Source organism: Dermochelys coriacea, chromosome 13 (genome assembly GCF_009764565.3).
Source record: "Dermochelys coriacea isolate rDerCor1 chromosome 13, rDerCor1.pri.v4, whole genome shotgun sequence".
Classification (NCBI taxonomy): domain Eukaryota; kingdom Metazoa; phylum Chordata; order Testudines; family Dermochelyidae; genus Dermochelys; species Dermochelys coriacea.
In genome coordinates, this window is record NC_050080.1 from 28,583,079 (window position 1) to 28,609,722 (window position 26,644).

General features: G+C 51.0%; 1 protein-coding gene across 2 annotated transcripts; it reads left to right on the top strand.

Moving 5' to 3' along the window:
- Positions 1 to 5,926: 5,926 nt before the first annotated feature.
- E2F1 (E2F transcription factor 1) lies at positions 5,927 to 25,886 on the top strand. 2 transcript variants are annotated; one of them, XM_043495797.1, is made up of 7 exons: positions 5,927 to 6,447; positions 12,258 to 12,348; positions 13,533 to 13,752; positions 15,919 to 16,071; positions 18,004 to 18,118; positions 18,597 to 18,792; positions 21,666 to 25,886. In XM_043495797.1, the coding sequence occupies exons 1-7, from the start codon at positions 6,217 to 6,219 to the stop codon at positions 21,914 to 21,916; spliced, it is 1,257 nt and encodes a 418-aa protein (XP_043351732.1). In that variant the 5' UTR covers positions 5,927 to 6,216; the 3' UTR covers positions 21,917 to 25,886. The 2 variants fall into 2 exon arrangements, with proteins under 2 accessions (XP_043351732.1, XP_038226007.1); XM_038370079.2 differs by having other exon boundaries at positions 5,948 to 6,447; positions 18,597 to 18,801.
- Positions 25,887 to 26,644: the final 758 nt, after the last annotated feature.

Below are 26,644 nucleotides of genomic sequence, written 5' to 3' on the forward strand. Positions count from 1 at the left end.
TCACTTGAATGCGGGGGGGGGGGGGGGATGAAATGTTGTTCTTATTGTATGAGTAAAGGGCAGTAGAACTTAGCCTGTGCTGATTGAGGGCATCAAGAGAGAGGGTGGGGACCTGCCCTTCTCCACTGTTTAAAGACAGAGCTGATTAGGTTCCATAGATAGTCTTTTGTTCTGTTAAGTGACCACTGCAGATGAACGGTTTCAGAGTAGCAGCCGTGTTAGTCTGTATTCGTAAAAAGAAAAGGAGTACTTGTGGCACCTTAGAGACTAACAAATTTATTAGAGGATAAGCTTTCGTGAGCTACAGCTCACTTCATCGAATGCATCCGATGAAGTGAGCTGTAGCTCACGAAAGCTTATGCTCTAATAAATTTGTTAGTCTCTAAGGTGCCACAAGTACTCCTTTTCTTTTTACTGCAGATGAAATCACTGATAATCAGGTCTAAGTGCTTAATCCTGCTGTGGGGACATTGTTTCTGTGGAAGAGATGGCCCAGACTGCACTAGCAGGGAGGTTCCCCCACTGATAGCTCAGCTGAAATCACTGAGAGCTGGGTGGAACCACAAGAGACCAACTCGCAGAGGTCACAGTGGCAGGTGGCAGCAGAAGGTGACTGCGCAGGGCCATTGGTAACAGAGTGGTGGAGTGAACGGTGGCACAACAAACAGCAGTGGCCAGAGTGAACAGTGAGCAGCTGGAGGAACGAGCAAGGTGCCTTCTTGCCCCTCACCTGGGAGGTGTACTCATGTGAAAGCACCTCTGAACTCTGAATCTCCACTGACCAAGGACAACACCAGTGAGTGGGGTGCGGTGGAGGGAAAAGTGAGGGGCATATTAAATAAACATTTGTTTGTTGGACTATATTTTAGTGACTTTGCTCCAGAATGCTAGATTTGTGACTGGGAATGGAAACTTGTATAAATATGTTTCCTAGTAGGCCAAGATTTTTAAAATGCATTATTTGCCACGGTTGTTATCTCACATTATTGCTATCTTGAGAAGTCATTATGTTGGGGACTTTCTATACTAAACATTTTTATTATTCGCAAAAAGAAAAGGAGTACTTGTGGCACCTTAGAGACTAACAAATTTATTAGAGCATAAGCTTTCGTGAGCTACAGCTCACTTCATCGGATGCATTTGGTGGAAAAAAACTTTTTCCAAATGCATCCGATGAAGTGAGCTGTAGCTCACGAAAGCTTATGCTCAAATAAATTTGTTAGTCTCTAAGGTGCCACAAGTACTCCTTTTCTTTTTGCGAATACAGACTAACACGGCTGCTACTCTGAAACCTATTTTTATTATTATTTTTACATAAGAATGGTCATACTGGGTCAGACCAATGGTCCATATAGCCCAGTATCCCATCTTCCGACAGTGGTCAAGACCAGATGCTTCAGAGGAAATGAACAGAACAGGTAATCATCAAGTGATCCATCCTCTGTTGCCCTCCCCAATCTGGCTAATAGCCACTGATGGACCTATTCTCCAGGAATTTATCTAGTTCTTTTTTTAATCCTGTTATAGTTTTGGTCTTCACAGCATCTCCTGGCAAAGAGTTCCACGGGTTGACTTTATTTTGTGTGAAGTAGTACTTCCTTTTGTTTTGTTTTTTTAAAAGCTGCTGCCCATTAATTTCATTGGGTAACTGCTAGGTCTTGTGTTGTGTGAAGGATTAAATAACATTTCCTTATTCACTTTCTTCACAGCAGTCAAGATTTTATAGACCTCTACCATATCCCACCTTAGTCGTCTCTTTTCTAAGCTGAAAATTCCACGTCATTTTAATCTCTCCTCCTGTTTCATATTCCTAATCATTTTAATTGCCCATCTCTATACTTTTTCCAATTCCAATATATCTTTTTTTGGGATGGGGTGACCAGATCTACACCCAATATTCAAGGTGTGCACGTACCATGGATTTCTATAGCGGCAATATGATATTTTCTGTCTTATTATCTAACCCTTTCTTCATGATTTCCAACATTCTGTTTGCTTTTTGACTGCCGCTGCAGATTGAGTGGATGTTTCCAGAGAACTATCCACAATCACTCCAAGATCTCTTTCTTGAATATTAACAGCTAATTCAGACTCCATCATTTTGTATGTATAGTTGAGATTGTTTTCCAATGTGCATTACTTTGCATTTATCAACATTGAATTTCATCTGCCATTTTGTTGGCCAGGCACCCAGTTTTGTGAGATCACTTTGTAACTCTTCGCAGTGTGCCTGGGACTTAACTATCTTGAATAGTTTTGTATCATCGGCAAATTTTGCCACCTCAGTTTACCCATTTTTCCAGATCATTTATGAATATGTTGAACAATACTGGTCCCAGTACCAACCGCTCAGGGACACCACTATTTATCTCTCTCCATTCTGAAAACTGATTTATTCCTACCCTTTGTTTCCCATCTTTTAACTAGTTACTGATCCATGAGAGGACTTCCCTCTTCTCCCATGATGGCTTACTTTTCAAAAGTCAATTTAAATTAAATATATATATTTAAAAATTATATTTTTTAGAAATCTAGACCTGTTATGTGTTTTGGTGTAATTTGTATTATTCTTATGTTAAATTTTGCATTATCCTAACAAAACATTTACTTTGTTCATATCTCTTTTATATGTTGCAGGTCAAAGTGAAAATGAAAAGACAAAAAACAATTCAACAATTTTTCCACTCAAAGGCCTCAAAAACTAAACCAAGGTGAAGAATGCATCAAGAACCAAGAATATATCAACATGATATCTGAAGGTTCAAGTGGTGTATCTACATCCAACCAGCCCGAAGTGCAAATACAGCCACCTACTGAAGAAACAGTGTCTCCAAAACCTAAAGGCATTTCCCGATGTTTGTCAGTCAAAGTGTCCCATTTATTGAAGTTACAAAAGATGGCTACTGGTGCACCTCTTGCAAAAAAGCTTACGAAGAAGGAAAGCTTCCCAATGCTCTAACTGGTAAAAGTGGAGGAGCTTGGTTTGTCAAACTGTGATCAGCAAAGCCAATGCTGACAAACTACGTGAAAAGGCTGCAAAACACCAGGCCTCTGGAGTGCATCAACATGCAGAAAGCCTTATAAACCCACTTTCAAAGCCAATTTTAGAAGTACTTAATGAGTCTGTTAAGAATGCTGGGGATACAACACAGTTCATGCAAACACACATGGCTGTGGCATTCTACTTTCTATTTAAGCAAGAGATACCACACACTACAAACTGGAGGCCAATGTTAAGTGCATTGTCACTTGTTCATCTTGAAGTTGAACACTGGTTCCGAATAAGACCAGCAAATGCTCACTATCTTTCTGCAGGAAACTCAACTGGCTAGAAGCATGCGGTGCAACAGTGAAAGACTCAACAGTTGAAAAAGTGAAGAACTCTCTCACCACATTCAAAAAATTTGTATACATGGCTGATGAATGCACCAATGCAAATGGGCATCAAGTATTAAGTCACTGTGTACGTTATCTTGATGTCGGGGGTAGGCCAGTAGATGCAATTCTAGATGTTCAAGTTATAGAAGACAATCAGCTGCATCTGTGACAACCCACATCTTAGAAGAGTTAAATGCTTGTCAATTGGACCCGAAACAGATGGCTGCTTGTGCATTTGATGGAGCTGCAAACTTCTCTGGAAGACATGGTGGAGTACAAGCTCTGCTCAGAGAAAAGTGTAACCCTAATCTCACCTATACGCACTGCAGAGGCCATCTACTCTAACAAACACTAGTACAAGCTGCAGAATCTTCAAAAGACATTAAAAAAGCTATAAATTTAATGTCTTCATTATATTCTTTTTTCAGCAAGAGTCCAAAAAGACTGAGTATCTTGGAAAATATAGAAGATACACTGGGACTGAAGTTCAAATTAGTCCAATCTGGGAAAACCCGCTGGCTTTCTCATGAGTGATCCTTGGCTGTTGTCTTAAAATTACTCCACCCGTTATTACTGACTTTGGAAAGTATCTACCAAGATGGGATGGATCCAAGTGGTGAGGCTGGTGGACTACTTTTTGCTACTACATTCAGAGAAGACTACTGTTATTCTCTCTCTCGTAAGTCTACTGTTGAAGCCATTTGGGTCATTAAACAATGCTATCCAGGCATCTGCTACAACAGTAGTAGATCTTTGTCCAGCAACAGAAGCTACATTTGGATCAATCAGAGAGCTATCCATTGAAAAAGTACAGGAAGAAGCAAATACTGCAGTCCAGAAGTTGCCTAATGAAAGCATTTATATCGAATCCTTAAGTGAAGAAAACAAGATGTGTTTGTTAAGACAACTGGAAAAAGTACACAGATCTTGATTCTTAAAAATCTACAACAGCAACTTCTAGATTCTACTCAAGCTCTACATAGCTTTTACAGATGCCTGTCCTATAAAACACCAACAGTTGAGTGGAGTGAGGCCCTACCAGCAATGGGGCTGCCATGTGATCAGGACAGAATAGAGATTTGAACACAGAGTGGAATATCATATGACGAATGAATGAAGATTTGACTTCAACTTCTTTTTTATCATCACTAGTGGCTCAACCCGATCTTTGTGTTCTGTTTCCTGGGATGAAAGAAGTAGGAATGCATCTCTAGCTACTCCCAGTCACAACAGCTACAGTTGAGCGTTCTTTTTCGTCATTGAATAGAATTTTGTGTTCTGAAAATCTGCCTGATCATGTGAATGAACTAATGAGTATATCAATTGAAGAAATGGAAGTACCAGACACACGAGAAGCCACCAAAGATGAACGCATTGCATTCAAGAAGTTCATTAACAGAGTTGTGCAAAATTATAACAAGAAACCAAGAAGGATGTAGATGTAGGGCTTCATAAAAGGCTCGAGTAGCCAACTTTAATTTGGGTGATTGTAAACCATGAGTTAACTCTAACACAATGGTCATGAAATTTCAGTTTTTACTATGGTGCCGTACAGCCCCCCCTTCACCTTCACAGTCTCCCCCCTCATCGGCCCTGACCCCTCCTGCAAATTCTAACCCCATTTCAATTCCTGGGGAAACCACTGCGACGCACACTCAGCAGGGGGACAGGATTAGAGCAAAGGGCTGGGAGGCAGGAGAGCAGGGCTACAGTCCCAGCCCCGCCACCCATGGGCGTTGGGCAACCACATCACTTCGCAGTGCCTTCGTCTCTGCAGGTGTCAGGCGGAGATAATACCCACCTGCGGGGCCTCGGGGAGGCGGATTCATGTTCATAGAAAGTTCTTGGGCAGCCAAGACTGGTCGGCTTTTTGCAATGGGAAAAGCTACGTGTGGACAAATGTACGGAGCAGATCGGTGCACTTCACGTCCTGGGCTGCCTGTCCCGGCGGCATCGCGCCCCGCCAGCGCCACGGGCGCAGAGCGGGAGACGGGCTGGGAGGAGGGGCAGAGCAGGCCCGAGGAGCTGGGAGCGGGCGCGGGGCAGCCCCCGGGCAGGGGAACGAGCCCAGGCGGGGAGATCAGGGAGCGGGGGGAGACACCTCGCCCAGGCCGGCGCCGCTCCGAGCCGGGCCCGGCTGCGCCTCCCGGCCGGCCCCGCCAGCGCTCCTGGCCCAGCGCCGCGCGGATTGGCCGCGCTCCCGTCCCGCGCCGCCGCTGCGATTGGGCGGCTGTCAGAACGTTTCGCTCGTCGCCGCACCGCCTCCCGGCCGTCCGGGTCGTAGCCAATGGGAAGGCGGAGCTGCGCCTCAATCCGGGAGCTGCGGCCAATGGGGAGGCGGCTCCCCGCCAGCGTAACCAATGGGAGCGCGGATGCGCCGCTCCGGTCGCTTTCGCGGCAAAAAGGATTTGGCGCGCAAAGGCGTGCGGGGCTGGACCAGCTGGGGACAATACCCGGGGCCGGGCCGGGCCGGGGCGCGCGGGCAGCCGAGGGACCCCCAGCAGGGCGAGCAGCGGGCCCGGCGGCCAGCCCCGCTCTGTGCCCTGCGGCGGCCCCAGCCCAGGGCTGAGGCTCCGGGGTGCTGCCTAGGTGCCCTTCGCTCCGGGCCCCGCCGCCGCCGCCGCCCCCCCGGCTGGTGGCTGCGCGTCCTCGGGCCTCGGCCCTCCCTGAGCATGGGACGCGTGTCCCGGGGCCAGCCCCGTCTCTTGCCGCAGGCCGCCGCCGCCCCGCGGCCCAGGGCCATGGCCCTCTGAGCCGGCGCAGGGAGGGGAGCAGGGCCGGGCGCGTCCCCCCACTCTCCCCCGAGCGCCGGGGATGTGAGCGCCCGCCGCCCGGACCATGTCTCTGGGGGTGGCCCCGGACGGCAGCGCCTGCGTGGCCGACTTGGAGGCTCTGCTGGGGGGCGCCGGGGGCCTCCACGTGATGGAGCAGCAGATTGTGATCATCTCCACGCCGGACGCGCTCCCCACGCCTGAAGCGGAGAGCGAGGCCGAGCTGCTGCTCTTCGCCACCCCGCAGGCCCCCCGGCCGGGCCCGGCGGCGCAGAGACCGGCGCTGGGACGCCCACCGGTAACGCCACGTTAGCTCTCTGGTTTGCAGCTCGGTAGCAGCCCGGCTTCCCCCAGGGGATCTCCAGACGCCCGGAGCTGGGCGGGCTTGGCCGGCTGAAAATCAGGCCCTTTGCTCGCTGGAGAGCACGCGAGTTCTTTCTGCCCGTGTATTGCCCCCCGCCCCTTTCCCCCCCTTGTCACTGCTAAAGCCGTGTGCGGTGAAACGTGGCAGCTTTGTCACAGCACGGGGTCATGCCGTAGGGCCGGAGGATCCCCTGATGGTGCTCTAAAGGGCCCCGGAAATAAAACAAAGAAAGGAAATTGAGAGAAACTTTGCGTCAGTGCCGGGTAATCCAAGGCGGGAGATGTAATAGCCCGGTTTCCCCCATACTGTGGTCATTGGCTCTACCCTCGTGAAAATAAAGTGCTCTGGGGTCTTTAAAGGGCCACCTGTGGCCAGGGCCTCAGTTTTACAGATCATCGAAAGAGAGGGCGCTTCTTGCATTCCGCTGTCCTCGATACGGTTCTCTCTGGTGCTAGATAAGGCAAGTAGCTGGCCTTGGTGTGGCTGCTGCTCTTGGTCTTCCGGCTTCATGTGATAAAGCTCCGGAGTAAGGGAGGAACCGGCAGTACTATGTGAGTGAGGCCTGACATGAGATTGGTTGCTTGTACAGTTTTCTGAGTCTGTTCCTGATTCAGCATTTCTGCTGTTAATCGTTTACAGGGCTAAGTAGTGAGGCAGAACAGGTTCAAATGGGACTTGTAAATTCTGGTTCTGAAATATTAGCTGTTCGCTAACATAGGAGTGACATACTGTGGTACAGTGGAGAGGAATGATGATTGCTTTTGAAAATATGTAAATAAATTATTAATGGCGGGGAGGGGGTGTTCTGAGAGTGGATATACACCAGTCATCAAAAAGTCTCAAAGCTCCACTTCAGAACTAAATCCATTGAGTGGATTTTAACTCTACACACTTCTCAGATTGTTCTCAAATCTCTGTTTGTTGTGATGATCCTTTAATGTCCATGGCAGCAGTCTGCAGTGTTATAAATGCTTCAGGATATTAAAGTCAGAGTCTTGAAAAATTCTGCTTGTCCAGTGTGGGAGTGTATACATATACAGTCAGGCATGTAACTTCTAAATAATCATTAGGATAAGCTATGGTGAGCAGGCATTGTCTTCTACAGCATCAGCACAAGAGGGCCTTCATTGTTATTGGAGCCACTGGATGCTACTGTAATGTAATGAATTCAGACTGTGCTGTGAAATATGCAGGGCTGACCCTTGCACCCATGCAGACACCCATTGTCTTCAGTGGGCTCCAAGCAGAAGTCTGCCCTTGCCTTGTTAGACCCTGATTTTGCACCAAGAACTGCAAGGCTGAACTAGCAGAGCCTTTCCTTTCTTTTGGTTTCCTGAATTGTTTTCATAAGATTGATTTAGACACTTAAATGATTCATACTAGCACCTGCAATTAGACTGAGGCTAAAGCAACAAGGGCTTGCAGTTTTCCTCCATCAGGGCATAAGCAGATCATTGTGTGGGATCTTTCTTTACTTGTGTACTTTTAAGATGGAGTTTTAAGCCATCATCTGGCATTGGCCATGGTCAGTGAGTGGATCTGTCCCAGAATAAAATCCCCACGCTTTTAGCTCAGTAGAGATGGGGGCGGGGAACAGGGGAGTGGAAGAGGAAAAGACCACAACATGCTTTGCTAGTTAAACATGCCATCTTCCAGAGGCCTCTCACTGTAGTTTGAGGGACCTTACAGCTGATCATTTGTTTTTTTTTAACTGTTTGGGTCAGGAATCCATAATGAGTTTTCCCTGTCTGGTGTCTCCCTGCTTGTGGTGGGGAGTGGGTGGTTGGGATGGAAAGGCGTGATTGTTGCTGTTGTGCTGGAAGCGCTGCTGGTTTATGTGGTAGGACTGATGTTTCAAGGAGGATCCTTGTTTGTGAAGCCACAAAACGTGAGCTGCTTTTCTCCTAGCTCTTTGCAAAGTGCGTGGGAGCTTCCTCTGAAACAATCTGTCTCTGATTCTTTAATAAGCAATCAGCAGCCCAGTGCCCATAGGCTGTTCTGCACCAACAGTTCTGGTGGGGCTGCAGCCTGGTGCCTGCGGGCGGTGAAGCTCTAAACACCCTAGTGTGCATGAGGAAAGGGGGCAGAACTCTTGTTTTCTGCTCCCATTGGTGCTTCCCGGTAGTGCAGTGGGATCTAGGTATCTTAAACTGACCGTCAGCTGTCTAGGGTAGTGAGAGTAACCGCTCACTCGTTCCCTGATTGCTTAAGTTGAGATGCTTTGGGCAGGAGGGAGTTGTCTAATCTATCTGTTTCTGTATTATCAGGCTGTTCCCTTCTAATAATAAAATAGGCCCCAATTACCGAGTCTCCTCCTTCCCAAATGTGTCCTTCGTGAACTAGATCATATTGCACTAAACGAGGCTAGAGACAGGTACAGTCACAATGTACAAAGTCTTAAAGTTCTCTTGAACCTTCAACTTCTCCTGACCGCCCATGTGGTCCCAGGCAGTTAGCTGGAGCGCTAGTCTGAGCTGGAGCTTTGCCTGTTGGCACCATTGGATGATCAAGTCAGGTGCTCCACTTGCTACCCTAGAAAGCTTTGATCTCATAGAATCATAGAAGATTAAGGATGGAAGAGATCTCAGGAGGTCATCTAGTCCAACCCCCTACTCAAAGCAGGACCAAATCCAACTAAATCATCCCAGCCCGGGCTTTGTCAAGCTGGGCCTTAAAACTTCTAAGGATGAAGATTCCACCACCTCCCTAGGTAACGCATTCCAGTGCTTCACCACTCTCCTAGTGAAAAAGATTTTCCTCATATCCAACCTAAACCTCCCCCACTGCAACTTGAGACCATTACTCCTTGTTCTGTCATCTGCCACCACTGAGAACAGCTGAGCTCCATTCTCTTTGGAACCCCTCTTCAGATAGTTGAAAGCTGCTATCAAATCCCCCCTCACTCTTCTCTTCTGCAGACTAAATAAACCCAGTTCTCTCAGCCTCTTCTCGTAAGTCATGTGCCCCAGCCCCCTAATCATTTTTGTTGCCCTCCGCTGGACTCTTTCCAATTTGTCCACATCCTTTCTGTAGTGGGGGGGCCGCAAAACTTGATGCAGTGCTCCATATGTGGCCTCACCTGTGCTAAATAGAGGGGAATAATCACATCCCCCAATCTGCTGGCAATGCTATTACTAATGCAGCCCAGTATGCTGTTAGCCTTATTGCCAACAAGGGCACACTATTGTCTCTCATCCAGCTTCTCACCACTGTAATCCCCAGGTCCTTTTCTCTAGTTGGTTTGTAGCTTATATCCTTGTGTGTGGCACATGAGCTGGGTACCAGTTAAAGAACCAAGCTCCCTACTCATGCTAACAAATCCCATCCCATTAGTAACTGGGTGCAGGGTCCCAATAAGGCACCCAATGAAATACGTGCTGATGGGGGCCCATGGATAATGCTGTCTTGTGTCTGTACCTTTGTGAATTGCGTGAAAGGAAAGAGATTGTGTTACGAGACAACAGCAGAAAGTGTCGGCTGCAAGGTGGGGGACTCAGACTGGGCGTTTGCAGCATGATGAGTTATAAATCATCGAGCACTCATGACAGCTTGCTCTTATAAATGCTGTTCGCATGAAGCAAGTGGGTGAATGTTTCCCAGTCCTATTTTGGTTTCTCCACTTCTGGGGCACATCTGCTTAGCAAGGACTCCTTGGCTTTGAAGTGTTCCCAAATGGCTGATGGTAGGAATCGTTCAGCAGCTTCCTGAGGCATTGGAGGAATAGCGCAACCTTCAGATGCGCTTAGAAGACAGCATCATGTCTTCTCTAATTAGATCCCGCTGGACTCTAGCACATGGAAAATGCTTTTGGTCTCTAGCTTGGCATTGCCCCCTCATCACTGAAAATGTAAAACCAGGGCAAGGGAGAAAGACGGCTCCTCACCCCAAACCCCCTGCCGGTTCCACATCGAACTCTCAACAGAGGCAACCTGAGACCGAACTGAAGGACGGATTTATGATGAAGCATTTTAATAGTGCCAGTGCTTAATTTGTAATTAAAGAGTTGCTGGGGCTCAAGCTGGGCAGCAGGAGAGCAGCAGCTGCTGGCCGGGCACCCAGCTCTGAAGGCAGTGGTATGGTATTGCCAACTTACTTCTGCACTGCTGCTGGCAGTGGTGCTGCCTTCAGAGCTGGGAGGCTGCTGGCTGGGAGCCCAGAGATGTTGAGGCTATGAATTGCCAAGCCTAGAGGTGCCAGGGCTCAGCCTTGGCAAGCCTGGCACAATTAGGCACTGAATAGTGCCCATCACCAAAGTGTCAGACGAAGGGGAAAGAGAGTCCAGGAATGGTCGAGATGATGGTATGAGGGTTTGCTGAATGCCCAGTTCGCATATGGATGCTATGGTGATGGGTGCTGTAGAAATACCTGTTACCGGGTGTGTAACCAGCATACAGTTCTAAGGACTGATATCAACAGTCGTAAGGTGATCACATGGAGTCAGAAAAACATCCTTGCAGTCCCTCTGTGGGGCTTTCACGTCTCAGCACTGAGCACCAGAGAGACAGGCTGCTGAGTCAGGTGGCCCCGTGTGTACATGATGCCTTAAGTTTTGAGCGTGGAGTGAGTTGTGGAAGCTTACAGCAAGGAGGCCTGTGCCACACAGTTAAGAAACAGTGCTGGATCCCTGACAAAGGAGTGCTGGAACCAGGGCAGGAGGAGGCCCTGAGAGGGAAAGGGAGGATCTGGGAGGCAGATGGGAGGGGGATAGGGGAGGCCTGAGGGAGCAGGGAATGACTCCCCTCAGGATCCATCCCATCCTTACCTGCTTGGCTTCAGTTCCCCATGGGGTGGCCCAGCTGTTCAGTCGGCCCGCTGACTGACTCCCAATATTGCTCAGCTTCATCTCTACTCTGAGTCTCTGGCCCCGTGCTCCCCCGCTTCTCCCCCCAGTCCCACCTGCAGCGTCTCCCTCTGTGCTGACCTGGCACCTGCTAACTTGGAGGACGTTCTGCAACCAGGGAGGGAAAGGAGCTGCCTAGCCCAGCACCAGTAGATGTATAGGAATGCTGTTCTGGCTCCTAACGGAAATGCTAGAACACTGTTCCAGCACACCCACACACTGTTAATAAACCATTACATGGGGGGCAGAATCTCTTAACGCACCGAGGACATGCTGATTCAAGTACTCTCCCTACCCACATAGGAGTTGCACCTGCCCCACTCTTTTGTCTAGTTGGTGGGATTTCCCTTTGGTTGGCTTTGCCTGTGTGAAAGGTTAAATGCCTGCAGTTCAAGGCTCTTTATCTCAAAACCTTTGGTCCTGCTCCAGGGGATTGATCACTTGATGATTACCTGTTCTGTTTATCCCTCTGGGGCATCTGGCATTGCCCACTGTTGGAAGACAGGATACTGGGCTGGATGGACCTTTGGTCTGACCCAGTATGGCCGTTCTTATGTTTCTTATGTTTTCACTGCTACTGGGGTGGTGTTTTGGCTCCATAATGCAAAGTCTGGTGACACTCTGCAGTTAACATTTTCCATTAAATACCAGCAAAGCCATGTTGGTCTATGCTGAGCCCACCAGTCTGGCTGCTGATCACGATGGTGGCTTCTGCAGGAGACGCTTGCTGGTAACTAGGCTGAGACCAAACTCGTATCGCATAGGCCCAATAGCTGACCGATGGTCACGACTTTCAATTGGAAGTAATGTGGCTGGTGCTGTTGGATCTCCGCTCCAGCGGTAACCTGCAGGGGGAGGTGATCTGTGGCATGCTGTTCCTTCACAAGCCTTCCTTCTCTTGCAGGTGAAGAGAAAGTTAGATCTGGAAACCGATCACCAGTACACAGCAGAGAGCATCCAGACATCCCGGGGCAAAGCGAAAAACCCTGTCAAAGGTACAGGTACCACTTTCTGCTGCCTCTACTTGCTCAGCCACTGCATCTCTTTTCCAAATGGCCTAACAGGGCTGAATCCCCAGCCAAGCTGAGCTATGGTGGTTGAGACTGTGGGTCATGGAGTCCATTGCCCTCTGGAGGAGATCAGGTCGTTCAATGTTGCAGCACCTACCCTGTCACCCACTGCAGCCTCTCACCTGCTCCATCTCTCTGTGCAGAGCCAGCTCTGGGACTGCCTCAGCTGGCCCAACTCTACTAAAGGGTGGTGGGTGTAACTTCAAGTCTCTTGGGTGTTAAGTCCTGCTCTGCCTGCCCTGTTCTCACTGGTTTGGGCATAAATAGGCATGCCCCCAGCAGCTGAGTCCCTGCGCAGCCTGTTCTGGCTTGTGCTTTCCAGTAGCCCATCTGGAAATCAAGCTGCAGGTTTTTAGTGGCACTTCATGTACCTCTGGAATTGGGCTTGGGCTCTTGAGTTGTCTGGTGGTGATGACAGACTGCTTCACGCATTCTGGCCTGTCCCTTGAGGCTAGAGCACTTGGGAACCTCATGAGAGCATTTGTTTCATGCCATCATGTTTTCCCACTTGCACCAGAATTAACATGCTGTATGCAGAGCTTGTGATCTCAAGTCTCACCTGGACAGACAAACTACCCAGGTCTGTGCCAGGCTGACCTGCAGAGGGGCTGGACTTCAGCAGTGGATGTGCAGCACATGGAGAAATGCAGCACTCCATCTTAAGTGGTGTGAAGGGAATGTTGCGAATGGAACAGGTCTCGGTTTCGGTTGTTAAAGCAATAACTGATTTGCCTGTTGGCATTGTCACAAGGATTGAAAACTGGCTGAAGGACTGTAAGCGAAGGATTACAGTGACAATGAGATTACAGTACAGTGGGGTCAGTGCCCAGATATCAAATGGAAATGATCCTCATTAATGATCTAGATGAATAGGGAGTAAAGGGGTTAAACCTGCAGATGCTGGCAAAAAAAACTAAAAAACAAAACGCTGTGTAAATGGATCACAGTGGATCCTGATGTTAGAGTAAACATGGGAGCCCCCAAGGCTGGGCGCTGAGCCCCTTTCCAGTGGCGGCCAGGCGGGTGTGCTGAAGGAAGACTCCACTCACTGATTTTTTGTGTTGTCGCTTCTGTATAAATCTGTAACAAGCAACTTGAATTGCTTACAGGTGTGAAATCTCCTGGGGAGAAGTCCCGCTATGAAACCTCTCTGAACCTGACCACCAAGCGTTTCCTGGAGCTGCTCAGCCAGTCACCAGATGGGGTGGTGGATCTCAACTGGGCAGCAGAGGTCCTGAAAGTGCAGAAGAGGCGGATCTACGACATCACCAATGTCCTGGAGGGCATTCAGTTAATCACCAAGAAATCCAAGAACAACATCCAGTGGCTGTATGTATGAGCACCAAGCTCTTTGTTGTGTGGCCAGCATGGGTGTAACTGGTTGGGACTTTTTGAGCACATCTACATGGCAAGCAGAACCCATGGCAGCTATGGCACTAAAATGTGTAAATATTTGGGCTCAGGCTGGAGCTCGGACTCTGTGGCCTACGGAGCAGGGTGGGCTTGGCTTCAGAGCCCGAGCTCCAGCCCAAACGTATACACAGCTATTTTTAGCACTGCAGACTCGGGCTCATGCTATAGTCCTGGGCTCTGAGGCTCCTTGCTGCAGGATTCTGCTTGCCATGTAGACGTATCCTTAGGTTCCCCTTCATGCTCCATATTCCCAGACACTGTTCATTATGTGAGCTCAACTGGTGCAGTCCTCCAGAGCTGAGTCAGAGGCTAGAGAGCTGCATTTTTTGGCTGTACATTTAAATGCCCCCAGTGTACTACCCTTACTGGGTTAAAGTGCTTCCACTGGGATACTAAAGTGTCTGTTTTTCCCCTTTCCTCCAGTGAGTTCTCTGGGAACTCCTCCCTGGGGATTTGGACTTCAGAAGGGGCCAGTTTTGTACATAACTCTACAGTTTGTTGACCCATGAACAACCCTTTACTGTCCTCAGGTGCCTTCTGCCTGAAGTCTCAAAGAGCTTCACAAACAAGCCTTGCAACTTCCTTGGGAGCTGAGCCAGGATCATTCCCATGTTACAGATGGGGAAACCAAGGCACGGGGAAGTGAGTTGTCTAGGGTCACACACGGAGTCTGTGACCAGACCTGGAATTAAACCCAGTTCTGAGTTTTAGTCCAGTGCCTTAATCCTAATGTTTACTACATAAAATGCTCTTTAAAAAAGAGTCCTAATTTGCATGAAATCAGAAATTCAAGTGCAATGGCAGAGTGGTTAAGGCACTTGATTATGATTGTGAAAGTCCTGTGTTCGAGGCTCGCTCAATCCCACACTGAGGTTTACCCAACTGCTGAACAGGAGCCTGATCCATCGGGTTAGGGCAGTCAAAGGGGGTCAGACATGAAGCTGGTCGCATCGCATTACTCCCTTGTGTACCATTGGCTCTGACACACTTTAACCACGTCAGCTTAATGAGCCAATGGCTCAGGATGACTTTGACTAAAATCAGAATAAACTTACCCCACCTAGGTGTAAATGTTGCAGGGAAGCACGTTAGTCTGCATTTTAAAGTAATGGCAAGTCTGTTGCTTACAATAGTGGGTGCAGGGGCTTGAGCCCTCAGCCCAGAACATTGGAGAATGGCTCTATTGAACCTGTGTCCAAGCATCTGCCTTAATAATGCCTTGGGTGAAGCTCTGTGAGCAGTTCCCAGTTCTGAGCACCGACTGGCCTACGTCATGTGCGGCTGTTGTATTTGCACCTGCAGGATCTGAGTTTCAAGGATAGCTCCAGCCAGTCCCCTTTCAGGCTAATGTGGTCGGGGGGGTGTCAAGCCTACAAGACTGGCAGCGTAGTGTCCATGGTGAATGTCCCCTAGTGGCTGGCCGTGCAGGAGAGGAGGCTGTGCCTGCCCTCTTCTCCCCCTCCGGGGGGTGAATGCTGTATTGAGGATAGCCTCTAGTGCCCCACCATGGGGCTGGGCAGGAAAAGAGTGAATCACCCAAGAGGCTGTGGTGCAGCCCCTCAGTGTGCAAAGCCGCTGCCCCTTGGGAAGGCAGGCGCTTGCAATGGTGGGTGTGGGAGACCCTGCACTTGGGTGCATGGCGGGGGGACACTGATACAGGAGGGGGTGTGGACCTGTGCTTCAGGGCAGGGCCGCACTTTTCTTTGTGTTGAGTGGTGCTTAGCACCTTGGTTGCTACTGAAAACAAATAGTGGCCGTGGCCCTTGGGGTCAAACTAGCTAGAGCCCCTTCCCCAGTCCTCTGCTGTGGCCTATCTGACTGGCACCAGATGGCCATGGTGGAGGTGGAATTCCCTGCCTCACCTTTCCCTGTTTCATGACTTCATTTCCTGGCTTGCCAGCTGACAAAGGAGTTGTTGCCAGAGAGCACAGCCTCATGTGTCTGTGTGGGAGGGGACACATCATGGGTGTGGTAAGGGGGCAGGTGGCTATGGATGAGTGTAATCCCCACACCTACGGTCACTCTGCAGAACAATGGCAGCCTGGACCTGAACACGACTGAACCAAGTGTTCTGTTTCCTAGGGGCAGCCAGTCAGCTATGGGGAACACCAGTAAGTACCAGGTGCTGGAGAAGGAAATCCATGACCTTCAGGTGGCTGAGCAGCAGCTGGATGACCTCCTCCAGATGTGCACCGTCCAGCTCAAGCTCCTCACTGAGGACCCTGAGAATCAGCAATATCCTTGTCTGAGTGGGGCTACAGGAGCCGCTTTACTGTGTAGTGAGATCTGGGAGCTGCAATGCCTGTTTTGTGTGGCTCTGTTCTAATAGCTTCACAGCGACCAATCTGCAGGCTAGCCTCAAGGAGCTAAACATGCCAGGCCAAGGGGTGGTGTCTTGTCTGTGCTTCCTCCCCCTGAGCTGATAGAAAGCTCTGTACCTGGAAGATAGTTTTGACAGTTGATCTCAGGCTGGGCTACAAGGCCCATCTCCTTAAGGAGCAGCAGTGTTGCGAAGGAGTTGCGTTCCTTGCTCCATGTGGCGGGAAGCATGCACTCTAGTGCGAGTGAGGTGGTTGCTTTGGCTGTAGCATAGTCTCCACTGACCATCTTGTTCAAACCATAGAAAGCTGCCTATTGTCACAGTTCAGGTGATACCAGCCAATTCCCAACCTAGGGGGCGATTGGGTAACTTTATCCTTAAAGGGGGCAAGCTAAAAAGTCTCAGGTCTGCATCTGTTAACTGTGACCCCCGGTGCCTAATGTGGAGAAGGGCTTTAGAATTAGGATTCCTCATGGTTCATTCCATTGATTCGTTCTTGGGCATTTTGCTTAGCATGGGCAAATCCTTTCAGCTTTGCTTTCTGGTTCAGCAAGGTCTGGGCTGTGAACGCTATTGGGGGAGGCAGGTTGTTTGGCTCAAGCCAGAATTGATTAAATCTCTAGTGTCATGGAAACGTTTCTGTTTATGTTGAGGTTTTGTAAAACTTGTTGTAAACCAAAACATCTGGGGCTGGATTCCTGCCCTGTGCTGGCTGGTCTGCAGCCAGCGTGCCATTCCTTTAAGCTTGTGGCTCTGCTGGTGTGTTTGCATGCTCCTTTGCAAACCACATATCACTTCTGCTCTTCTCTTTAACGGCTCACAACTGTTGTGTCCTACATGCTTGTGCCATGAGCCACATGACTTTTTTGTCGTAAGTAATCTGTGGGCTGCCGTTTCTACGCAGTGGAGTCATGCTTGTTAGTGAAGGATGGGAGGAAGGGTGAAGCCATTGCACCAGGTCCTTGGCAAGCAGCAGCTATTCAGCATCACATGGAAGATCACTTCAGTTCAACTTTTGTAGGTAACCAACAGTGAGCATGCAGACCTGCATTAATTCCCCATCCCCTTCTGCTACCTGATTTCTCCTCTACTGTGCAGCCCAAGTGCTGCTGCTGTCAGAAGTTCACGACTGCAGCTGGGAATTGCAATGCACAAATGCTGCATCTAGGTCACTGCAGATACCAGTATTCTTAAATCACTAATCTCCTGTCCTAAGTCGGGGCAGGGGGCTCAGGATTTGAGTGGCTTCTTGACCATATACATCAGGCATCTGCCACTGTCACACAGCACAAATAATTCAGACAACTTCTGTCTCTTGCAGGGCTGTGGAAAGGGGGTATAGGCTTTGGACATGGCCACTGGGATGGGGCTAGGTTCCCTTACAACTCAGATACTCTGTGTGTGTGTGTGTGTGTGTGTGTGTGTGTGTGTGTGTGTGTGTGTGTGTGTGTGTGTGAGCAAGCGTGGAGATACTATAGTTACACAGTGGATAGCTGTAAGCAGTGATGACTACCAGGGTATCAGGTAGAGCGTGGGACAGACATGGATGAACATCTCTAACACTGGAGAGGTTAGTATGTTCCTGCCTTGATTGCACTGTCAAACACAAAGTGCTTTGAGCATCAGAAGTGCACCTCTTCCCAATCACTGCACGCCCTGGAGTAAGTCACTGCCTGTGTGTTGGTGAGTTGAATGCTTAGGCAGCTGCTTGTGGTTAGGGTCTGACAGTTCCCCAGCTTCTGAGTCCCACTAGCTATTGTATCCAACTTGTAAAGCTGTCTCTGGTCTGGATGGAAGGGAACAGCCACCAAACAGCCTTCCAGTGAATACTCCTTGACTGAGTGCACCTCTGCTTACGTGACTTGCCAAGATCTCCGCAGCATCGCGGACCCCTCTGAGCAAATGGTGATGGTGATAAAAGCCCCTCCAGAGACCCAGCTGCAAGTTTCAGACCCAGCAGAGGTAACCCCTCCCTCTACACCCCTTCCCATTGCAGCAGTGCCCGGGACCATCCTTCTGCAGCTGGCTATCCTACTTTGTCGCATTGCAATGGGCAGGGCTCCCTGTTTGTAGATGCCTGGATCAGTGGGGGGAATAAAGCCTCCTGCCCCATGAACTGCTCACCTGACGCTAACCCCTCAACCTTGGCGCCCTGGGTCACTTCACGCTGCCTGCGTTTGTGCTGCTACTCCTGGCAGGGGCCCGAATCCCCTACAGGGGGCTGGTCTCCTGAGCTTAGCAGGCCATTACCCACGGATGTTGCTTGGAGGCTCACTCCCCCTTTGGGGGGCCGGTGGCAGCTGGCAGGTCTGTACTTCCTGGCATGCCTTGCTCTGGATCTACGGTGAGCTGGCGTGACTGTGGGGCATCCAGGCCACATAAGCACTCTGCCCTTGGCAAGCCCTTGCTATTAGTGGTTCTTTTTGCTCTTCTCTTCCAGGCTTTCCAGGTTTCCTTGAAAAGCACCCAGGGCCCCATCGACGTGTTCTTGTGCCCAGAAGACAGCTCTGGGGTCTGTAGCCCAGTCAAGAGTCCTTTCAAAGCTACTGCTGAGGAATCATCCCCTGGCTCTTCTGAGGCAGCAGCATCCCCGCTCTTGCACCCCACCCAGGATGTGAACTTGCCCTTGCTGCCTGGTGAGCAAGGTGTGTATGGGCACAGGACATCTTCCCCGGTTTTCAGAGCCTGCTTTGCAGTTGGGGAAGTGCATTGTGAGTGTGGAGGGGTCTGGCAGGCTCAGCACTAGACACAGCTCAAAGGGACCTGTGGTTAGTGGGTTCTGGGTGCTGATGGAGCTGCGGGGTTGGAACAATCCAATTGCGTTTCTGCCAGCCAGGCAAAACAATGCTCAGCTTCACAGAGTGTGTCTCAGACCAGAAACGCTGCGTAGTAAATATACAAGGAATTAATGGGGACGGAGAAATACTGTCCCCGTTGCACAGTGCGGGTGACAGTTGCAGATGGGTATTGCGTACTGTATCTGTAGTGATATGGCAGATGCGGGGAGGGTCTGACTGACTCTGGTGCCTGGTTCCCATGACTGGTAGGCTATGTCTGGCGGGCCAAAGCATAGCTGGTGATGGCTCAGGGAGAGGACCTGGCAAGTGGCCCAACCCCCACCTACCCACTTGATGACTCAAACGGACAAACGGGTTTAGTCAGGATTATAAATCATGGCTCCTCAGCTGAGACTTGGGAAGAGACTGGTTTCTAAGTCAGATCTGAAAACTCTCTGTTGGGCTGGAAGCTCCAGCCCTGTGATCTAGGGGCTGGGAATGGAAGTGACGCCTTAACTGTAGCACGGCTTGCACATTGGGATCCCAGAGGGGAAACCCAGCCCCCTTGAGGATGCTGCTTTTTCCCAAGACTTGTGTATATAGCGATGGAGCTGCTTCCCAGCTTGGCTCTGCCTGAGCAACCCCTTGTGTGTGAGTTTGGCCAGGTTTGCCCTCGGCCACAGTCACTCATGGGTGGGGTTCACCTGCCTTGCCCTCTAAATCACAGCTACGCTTATCGCAGGTACAGACTGGTGGAGGGCTGGGCCCCAGAACTGTGCTAGTGGCTGAAGCATGCCTCGCTGAGTACGTGCCTCCCCGTCCTCGGAGCCAAGCTGCAGTGAAGGGCATAGCCAGAGTAGCTAAGAACACTGATGGTATTTTAAGGGTGGGGAGATGGTAACGCTCTAGCCCCAGATTCTCTCTCCCTGCCTCAGCGTCCCTCTCCCCAGCCTAACTTTGTCCGCTGCCCTGGGTTTCAAGGTGCAGGCAACGTGTGTGCTTCTCCCTGGGAGCAAGGCCCCAGACTGCTCTCTCTGGGAAGGCTTGCTTCCTTAGTCCAGCTGTCACCCTGCCCTGGCTGAGCGCTTTTGCTGCTCCTCTGAGGAGTGGTAGGTGTGCTTCCTCCCTGTTAGTGAAGCTGTTCAACCATGTGCGGCGGGAGGATGTTTACTCCCCATTCCAGTGCCCATGACGGGGGCTCTGATTATCCCCAGTGGCTTGGGATGGGGGGAGGGGGACCATTCAGGACATGAGATCTGAAGGAACACCTCGAGCTGTCCCCGCAAACAGGAGCAGGTAGCGCAGATCTGGAGTCAGCGCTGTAACATGTTCCAAGGGCAGAGCCCTGCAGCGTCCGCCTGCTCTCTGCTGGGTGGGTGGCCATGGCCCCGCATGGAGATGGCTATACCGGGTCACTGTCAGGGGTTGGCACACAGAAGGGAAGGCGGCTGATTGCCCAGCCAGCTACAGGAAAGGGCATTTTCAACCAGTATTCTCAAAGTAGTCGTGGGCCCCACACTTAACTTCTTCCCAACCAAAGGTGTGGAAACCTCCTACGTCAGTGGGGCAAATACCAGAGCTGATGTCCGTTCCGGATGCCACCCAAGGCCACTGGCAGCTCCTCCATCTTACCTCAATGGAGCCTTGCCCGGGCCCCAGTCTCAGCTGGTTATTAGGAGAGCCAAGGAACTGCCCCACCCACAGCCCAGACCACCCCCTGGAGCTTTGCACACACATGGAGCAGGGGAGGATCCTTGTGACAACCCACACTAGGGTGGCTGAGGGGCAGAAGAGCAGCTGCCCAGCTCTGAGGCAGTACCTCTGCTTAAGCAGTTCCACCTTCCGCTCCAGGTAATGCCAAACCAGCATGTGCAAAAGGTTTCTCTGTAGTCTTCCCCCAGCAGAGGAAAGCTACCTCGCTAGGACTGACACATCCAATGTGAAGAGCAGTAACCTGTCCTGTTTCAGAGCTGCTAGAATTCAAACTAGGAGTGGGCCTTAGCTATGGAATGCTAACTCATGGCTGAGCTCCCAAAGCTGGATCTGGCCCCTCTCTAATTGAAACCATCACCTTGGTGCAAATGAACTGATGACTCTGCTGGAGCATTGACAGGTGCTGATATTAGACACTTGCTATTAATTACATAGCAGGTGCCTGGCTGGGATTAGGTCTGCATATGAATTGAGGAATGCAACTCTTTAACCCTTTTAGTGAATAGGACCTGTCAAGGTCCCCAGACTTCTACCGTAGCCTTTCACGCCAGCCAGTGGAAGGCTAGTTCCCTGATGTATTTTAAACCAAACCTGTGTTCCTGGAAGACCCCACAAACATACCCCTGGGCCAGGTTATTCCCCCAGGAACAAGCTGCTGTCTCATGTGCAGGGAGCCAACAAACTCACAAGTCTCTGGTGGTCTGGCTGCTGCTTGCCATCCTGTCTCTTCTGGACCTGCTTGTAGGTAGTGAGCTCTTAGAGGCAGAGCTGTCAGTGTGTTCATACAGCACTGAGCACACTGAGGCTCTAACTAGTGATCAGACCTTTTCGGGCAGCTGATGGGATAATGCAGCAGCCCCAGGGTGGTGGATGGGGAGGTTGATGGTCCAGTAGGAAGATGCTGTAGCCCCCATGGGTTGGGACAATGAAGCAGCCCTCTGCAGAGGGGTTGGTAGCCTGGTGGGCTATCCTTCAGCTCTGCACACCCCGTCTCAGTGACCCATTGCCTGTCTCTGCAGAGCCCCTCCTGCCTGGGGAGAGCGCACTGCCACTGAAGTGCGCGGCCGATGAGGTGAGTCTCTCGCCGCTGGCCTCGGTGGATGCACTGCTGGAGCAGAGCAAGGACGACTTCTCCAGCTTTCTCCCGGACGAGTTCATCAACCTATCTCCGCCCCAGCCCCAGGATTACCACTTTGGCCTGGAGGAGGGCGAGGGCATCAGCGAGCTCTTCGACTGTGACTTCGTGGACTTTACGCCCTTGGACTTCTGACTGCCTCCCGTGGAGCCGCTGTGCCATGAGCGCACAGCCGGGCGGGGCCACTCCTCCTGGGTGCTGATGCCTAAATGTGATGCTGTGGCTGACTCCGGCTCTGTGGCTGGAGGAGGCTTGGGAGTCGGAAGTAGACACGCTGGAGACAGGGGCTGAAGCAAATGGGGTTTGTAGGTAGCGAACGTTATGGTAAATGGCTGCATGGGTGGGGTTTGCTGGAAGGGGGGAAGGTGTGGGAAACCTCACAACCTCTCCCTGCAGTGCTCCAAGCCCTCCTGGGACTGCAAGGTGCTGTCGCCGTCTCCTCCCGCCTCACGCATGTGCCTTTCCTCCACAAGCCCGTTCCCCTGCGGGGAGCTCTGCTTTGTGGTCCACGCCCCTGCGGGGATAGCCCATGCGGCCACTGCCATAGTAACAAAGGCCGCTTAACTTATTCTCCCCTAACCACCTCAGACTCTTGCCTTAGAGCTTCTGTTGTTGTGGGCAGGCCCCTCTCTCGAGCTGCAGAGCCAGATACGTCCCTCCTGCTGCAGGAGCCATTTTTCCCCCTCTCGCCTTAACGATTGTGAGTGACGTTGATCTTTCTGCTGAGGAGCGACTACCTGGCCCTGCAGGCGCAGCCCCTCTAGAGCACCAGCGTCAGCTTTGCTCTGCTAGTCTCCTAACTTGGCTGTGGGATTGGCAGCAAGAGACGTGTCTCCTGGCTTAGCTGCAACCTAGCACCAATTCCCTGTAGGCCAGAGCTGCCTCCATGGTGGTAAGCTGTCTCTTGGCCTCTCCTGGCAAGGCGTGCCCTCATTCAGGAATGTAAATAGTAGTGACAGGGTGGCCTGCTGAGGAGTGCCAGCCTGATGTGGAGTACAGGGGAACTGCTGTGTGTATGTCTGCCCATTGGGTAGTGCCTGTGACCAGGTTCTGGCTTATGCTTCAAAAAAAAAAAAAAAAAAAAGGGGTGGGGTCTGTTTAACAGCCAGCTGGCTGTGGAAGAGCTCCACTTTCTGGCTCCCCATGTAAAAGGGAAACGTGCAGAACTGAAATTCCCAGATCGGCCTTGGGGGCTCCTGAATCCAAGTGGGGAGGGGCGTGCGAAGGCCAGATACAGCATGACACTGGCTCTTGGTTCTAAAAGGTTCCTTGTTAGAGCTTTAAGGAGAGTCCTGTGTAGATTGATTTTATTTATTTTGTGTGGTTTTGTTCCCGTGGGGACAGTTCTGATTTCCCAGGTGGAATGTGTGCGGCTGAGCTGAGTTCTGTAGGAATTAGCGCTCTGCTAGGAGGTAAATAGGGTGATGCTTTCCCAGGGCGGAGCTGTTAGTACTGCGGGGATTTTGTTTTGGAGTGGGAGGCAGCTGTGGTCTAGAGATCCTGACACAAAGCTAGGAGTCAATTCCCAGCTCTGCCACAGATGTGCTGGGGCATGTCACTTAACCTCCCGGTGCCTCTGTCTCCCCTGCCAAACAGAGCCCGGGAGACTGCCCTGCCTGTGGCAAAGTGCTGCAGGATGTCCAGATGGCAAGTGCAGTTTATTTATTATTTATATGGTCTAGAAGGTCCATGTGAGGCTTCTGGAAGGGGTCTCTGTATGCTTGCGTGTGTGTGTGTGCGTGTGTTCCCCCCAAGTGGGCGACTGCCAGAGGTAGGAATTGTGGGTGGGAAGGAGGCCATTTTGTGTTCTGTTAGGCTAGAGAGTGCCAGCTGTTAAATACAGAATCGCAGAGTTCCTTTCATACAAACCACTTGCAAAGCTGGCTGGTAGGTGAAGGGACAAGGTGGGAGCTCACTAGCTGGGGTACTGGGCCGGAACAGGGGGCATTGCAGCGTCTCTGTGAGGTAGAATATGCAACTGGTGGGAAGGGAAGCTGGTGGGCTGAACGGGCTATTTATTGTAGACAGGAAATGAGTAGCAGACGTGTCTGATAGAGGGGAAGGGTGGGGAGGCGAATCTGAGGCAGGAGAGAATCTCTGCCTGGAGATGCTGGGGATGCGCTGTGGAAGCAGCTTAGTCACGGAAGGGAAGTGGGCGAAGAAGTTATAAAAAGGAAAAGTGAAGCAGGCTCCAGGGAAGCCTTAGAGGGTTTTGTGTTCCATGCCGAGTGGTGATGACCAAATCGGACCCTTCCATGCCCAGCCGTCCATTGGGCATAGGCGGGATGGCAGCCAGTGCAGCTCCTGCGTGGCTAGGTGCTTCCCTTGCCAGAGAAATCTGGCAGATGAGGCCCTGTCCTGGCAGGGGTTTTCTCACTTATAAAGAAATAGGGATCCTTTGGGTAGGGGGAGCTCTGATCTGCCTCAGTTTCCTCACACTGCGTGCTGATGTCAGCGTACCCAGGTCATGGGCTTGTTCTCCTAACGTCTCATACAAATGAGAAGCTGCACAGACCTGGCCCTTTCCATTGGAGGGCCCCCACCTGCTCTCCTGGCAGGGATGGAGGGAGTGGCTGATTTGTTGGCTGGTCATGAGCACCCAAAACTCTCGCTAGTCCTGGCTGCATGAGGAAGGCAGGCAGGCTGGAAGTGCCGTAACTGGACCTGGTTCTACCATGTAGAGCATTCCACCCATTCTCTCCTGTACCTTAACTACACGGCTCTCAGCTGCCTGAGTAGAGCAGAGGAGATAAGTTCTCCTGGCACAAACTCTAGTAGGGCTGTGAGGCTGCCGCACCAAAGTGTAAACAACTAACCATCTGGTATGACCCCTGCTGGCTGCATGAGTCCCGGAGCCATCCCAGACTCAGGAAGATAGATAAACTACTTTCCAGCACAGGGAGCTGCAGCTGACCCTGCCAGCAGCTCGAGTGAGCAGCACGTTCTGTTGGCTGAAGTGACTGTTGTGGTGGGGTTGCCCCCCGTGCTTCAAAAGTGGGGTCCTGTGTATGGAGCGGATTCTGAGAGCAGGTGGGGCCAATGCAAAGGCTGTTCTGGGGCAGCTCCTTTGCTGACAGAGTTAGACAGGCCATGAACCAAAGCTTTCATGGGGTTGGCAGAAGGGTAACGCTGACTCGCTGGCTATTTAGTGTAGGGATGGGTGATCCCTGGCGGGTCAGATAAGCATGTACGGTTTGGGGTTCTCGTGGGATTCCCAGGTGCTTTCTGCTCCCTAGAGTGCTGTGAGCAGAGCCGCCTGCAGGATTCCAGCTGGGGATCAATGCCAAAGCACGAACAGAGGCTCAGAAAAATGGGTGTGCTGGTGTCTCCAAGCTGCTTCCATGTGGGTCTTGGGTAAATCTCATCCTGCCAGAACTGTCACCAGTAGCCTGTCCCCTTCCTGGATGTTGTGGAGGGCTGGAGGACCAGCCAGGTCCCCATCCCAATGCAAACCTAATGCAATTAGCTTTGACATTCCTGACATGCACTGGAACAGAAACTGACCAAACCTTGTAGAGGATGATTTTGGGGGGGGTGGGGGGGAGAAGAGGATAGAATCCATGGTGTTGTTTTGGCCTAAATGTCTGGAGACTTGTGCTGGTGCCCTGGCTCCCCTCTTATCAGGGAGTTATCCAGGCTTAGCCAGGGAACAGTTTGTTGTGGTGTTAAATAAAACTGAAAGCACAACAGAAGAAGGGTTCCTCCAGCTTCAGTGCCCAGCCAAAGAGGGAGGTGGCACAGGCCTCTACTGAAGGGGATTATAGGGCTGGAACAGATCTCAGTGTTGCAGGTTGGGCTACCGGGGAAGAGGAGGTCCAGGGTGAGGGGAAAACCCAAATGTATGTTTGCGGGGAGAAGAAAGGACGGAAGAAAACAGAAGTGGGTTCCCCCCCGTCCTGTCTCAAGTGCCTGGGCAGCACTGCCTCTCCTGCTTGGGCAGCTGATTTTCCTGTTGCATCCCTGGACTCCTATGAACTGTTGCAGTTCCTGGTCTTTGAACAATTGAATACACAGGTGGAAACGCATTTTCATCTACTGCCTTTTAACGAGCTTTGTGTACTGTTGTGCTTTGTGTTTTAATAAACATTTCTACTGAGTCTCTGAACTCCTGGCCAGTGTCTGTTTGTCTGTTGGGGGGCATAGCAGGTCACTGGACTAAATCCTCATCTGCTGAGAAGCCAGAGGGCTGGAGAGGGCCCTGGCTGGGCTGGCTCACCAAAGTGCTGTAGCATTTCTCTGACCACTTCCCAGCTTCTATGCTTCTATAGACCCTGTGGGTCTGAGCTGGGGGAGCAGCAGTCCACACGGAGTGGGGGATGACCCTTTGGCACTTGTGCTGTGTCCTGTGAGAGCCTCAAGCTCTCTGCACTTACCAGCCTGAGGCGACCTGTCTCCTGCTAAAAAAAAAAAACTATTGTACATATGGGGATGCAGGCAGCTCCGTTCATTCCCAGGGACTTCAGCACAGCTAGGCTACGCCTTGCCTGCAGTCATGCACTTGACCTTGGGCTACTGTTCTAGAACGCTGCCCTGCCCCCTCTGTGGTAACCTTGGTGCTTCTCAGCTGTAGACCTCCCAGTGCTTTACAAAGGAGATTCAGCTTCATTATCTCCATCATATAGCTGCATACACTATAGGTACACCGATGAGGTGACCAGCCCACAGTCACACGGGAGCAGAACCAGGTCTCCTAATGCCCTGTCCTGTACCCAATCTTCTGCAGCACATGCGCTGTCGGGTAGCAAGGATGAGTAAATAGATGCTTTGGAGATGAACAGTCTTTGTTCTGTGCTTGCTCCAGACCCCCTCATGCTAGGTTCTGTACAATGATGAGGAAGCCTAAGCACTACGGTAATACAAATA

Bases quoted from the DNA above. Each gene is read 5' to 3' on its own strand.
- E2F1 (XM_038370079.2), top strand. From the start codon at position 6,217: ATGTCTCTGGGGGTGGCCCCGGACGGCAGCGCCTGCGTGGCCGACTTG. The intron at 6,448-12,257 runs GTAACGCCACGT...CTTCTCTTGCAG, and splicing joins CGGCGCTGGGACGCCCACCG to GTGAAGAGAAAGTTAGATCT. The intron at 12,349-13,532 runs GTACAGGTACCA...AATTGCTTACAG, and splicing joins AGCGAAAAACCCTGTCAAAG to GTGTGAAATCTCCTGGGGAG.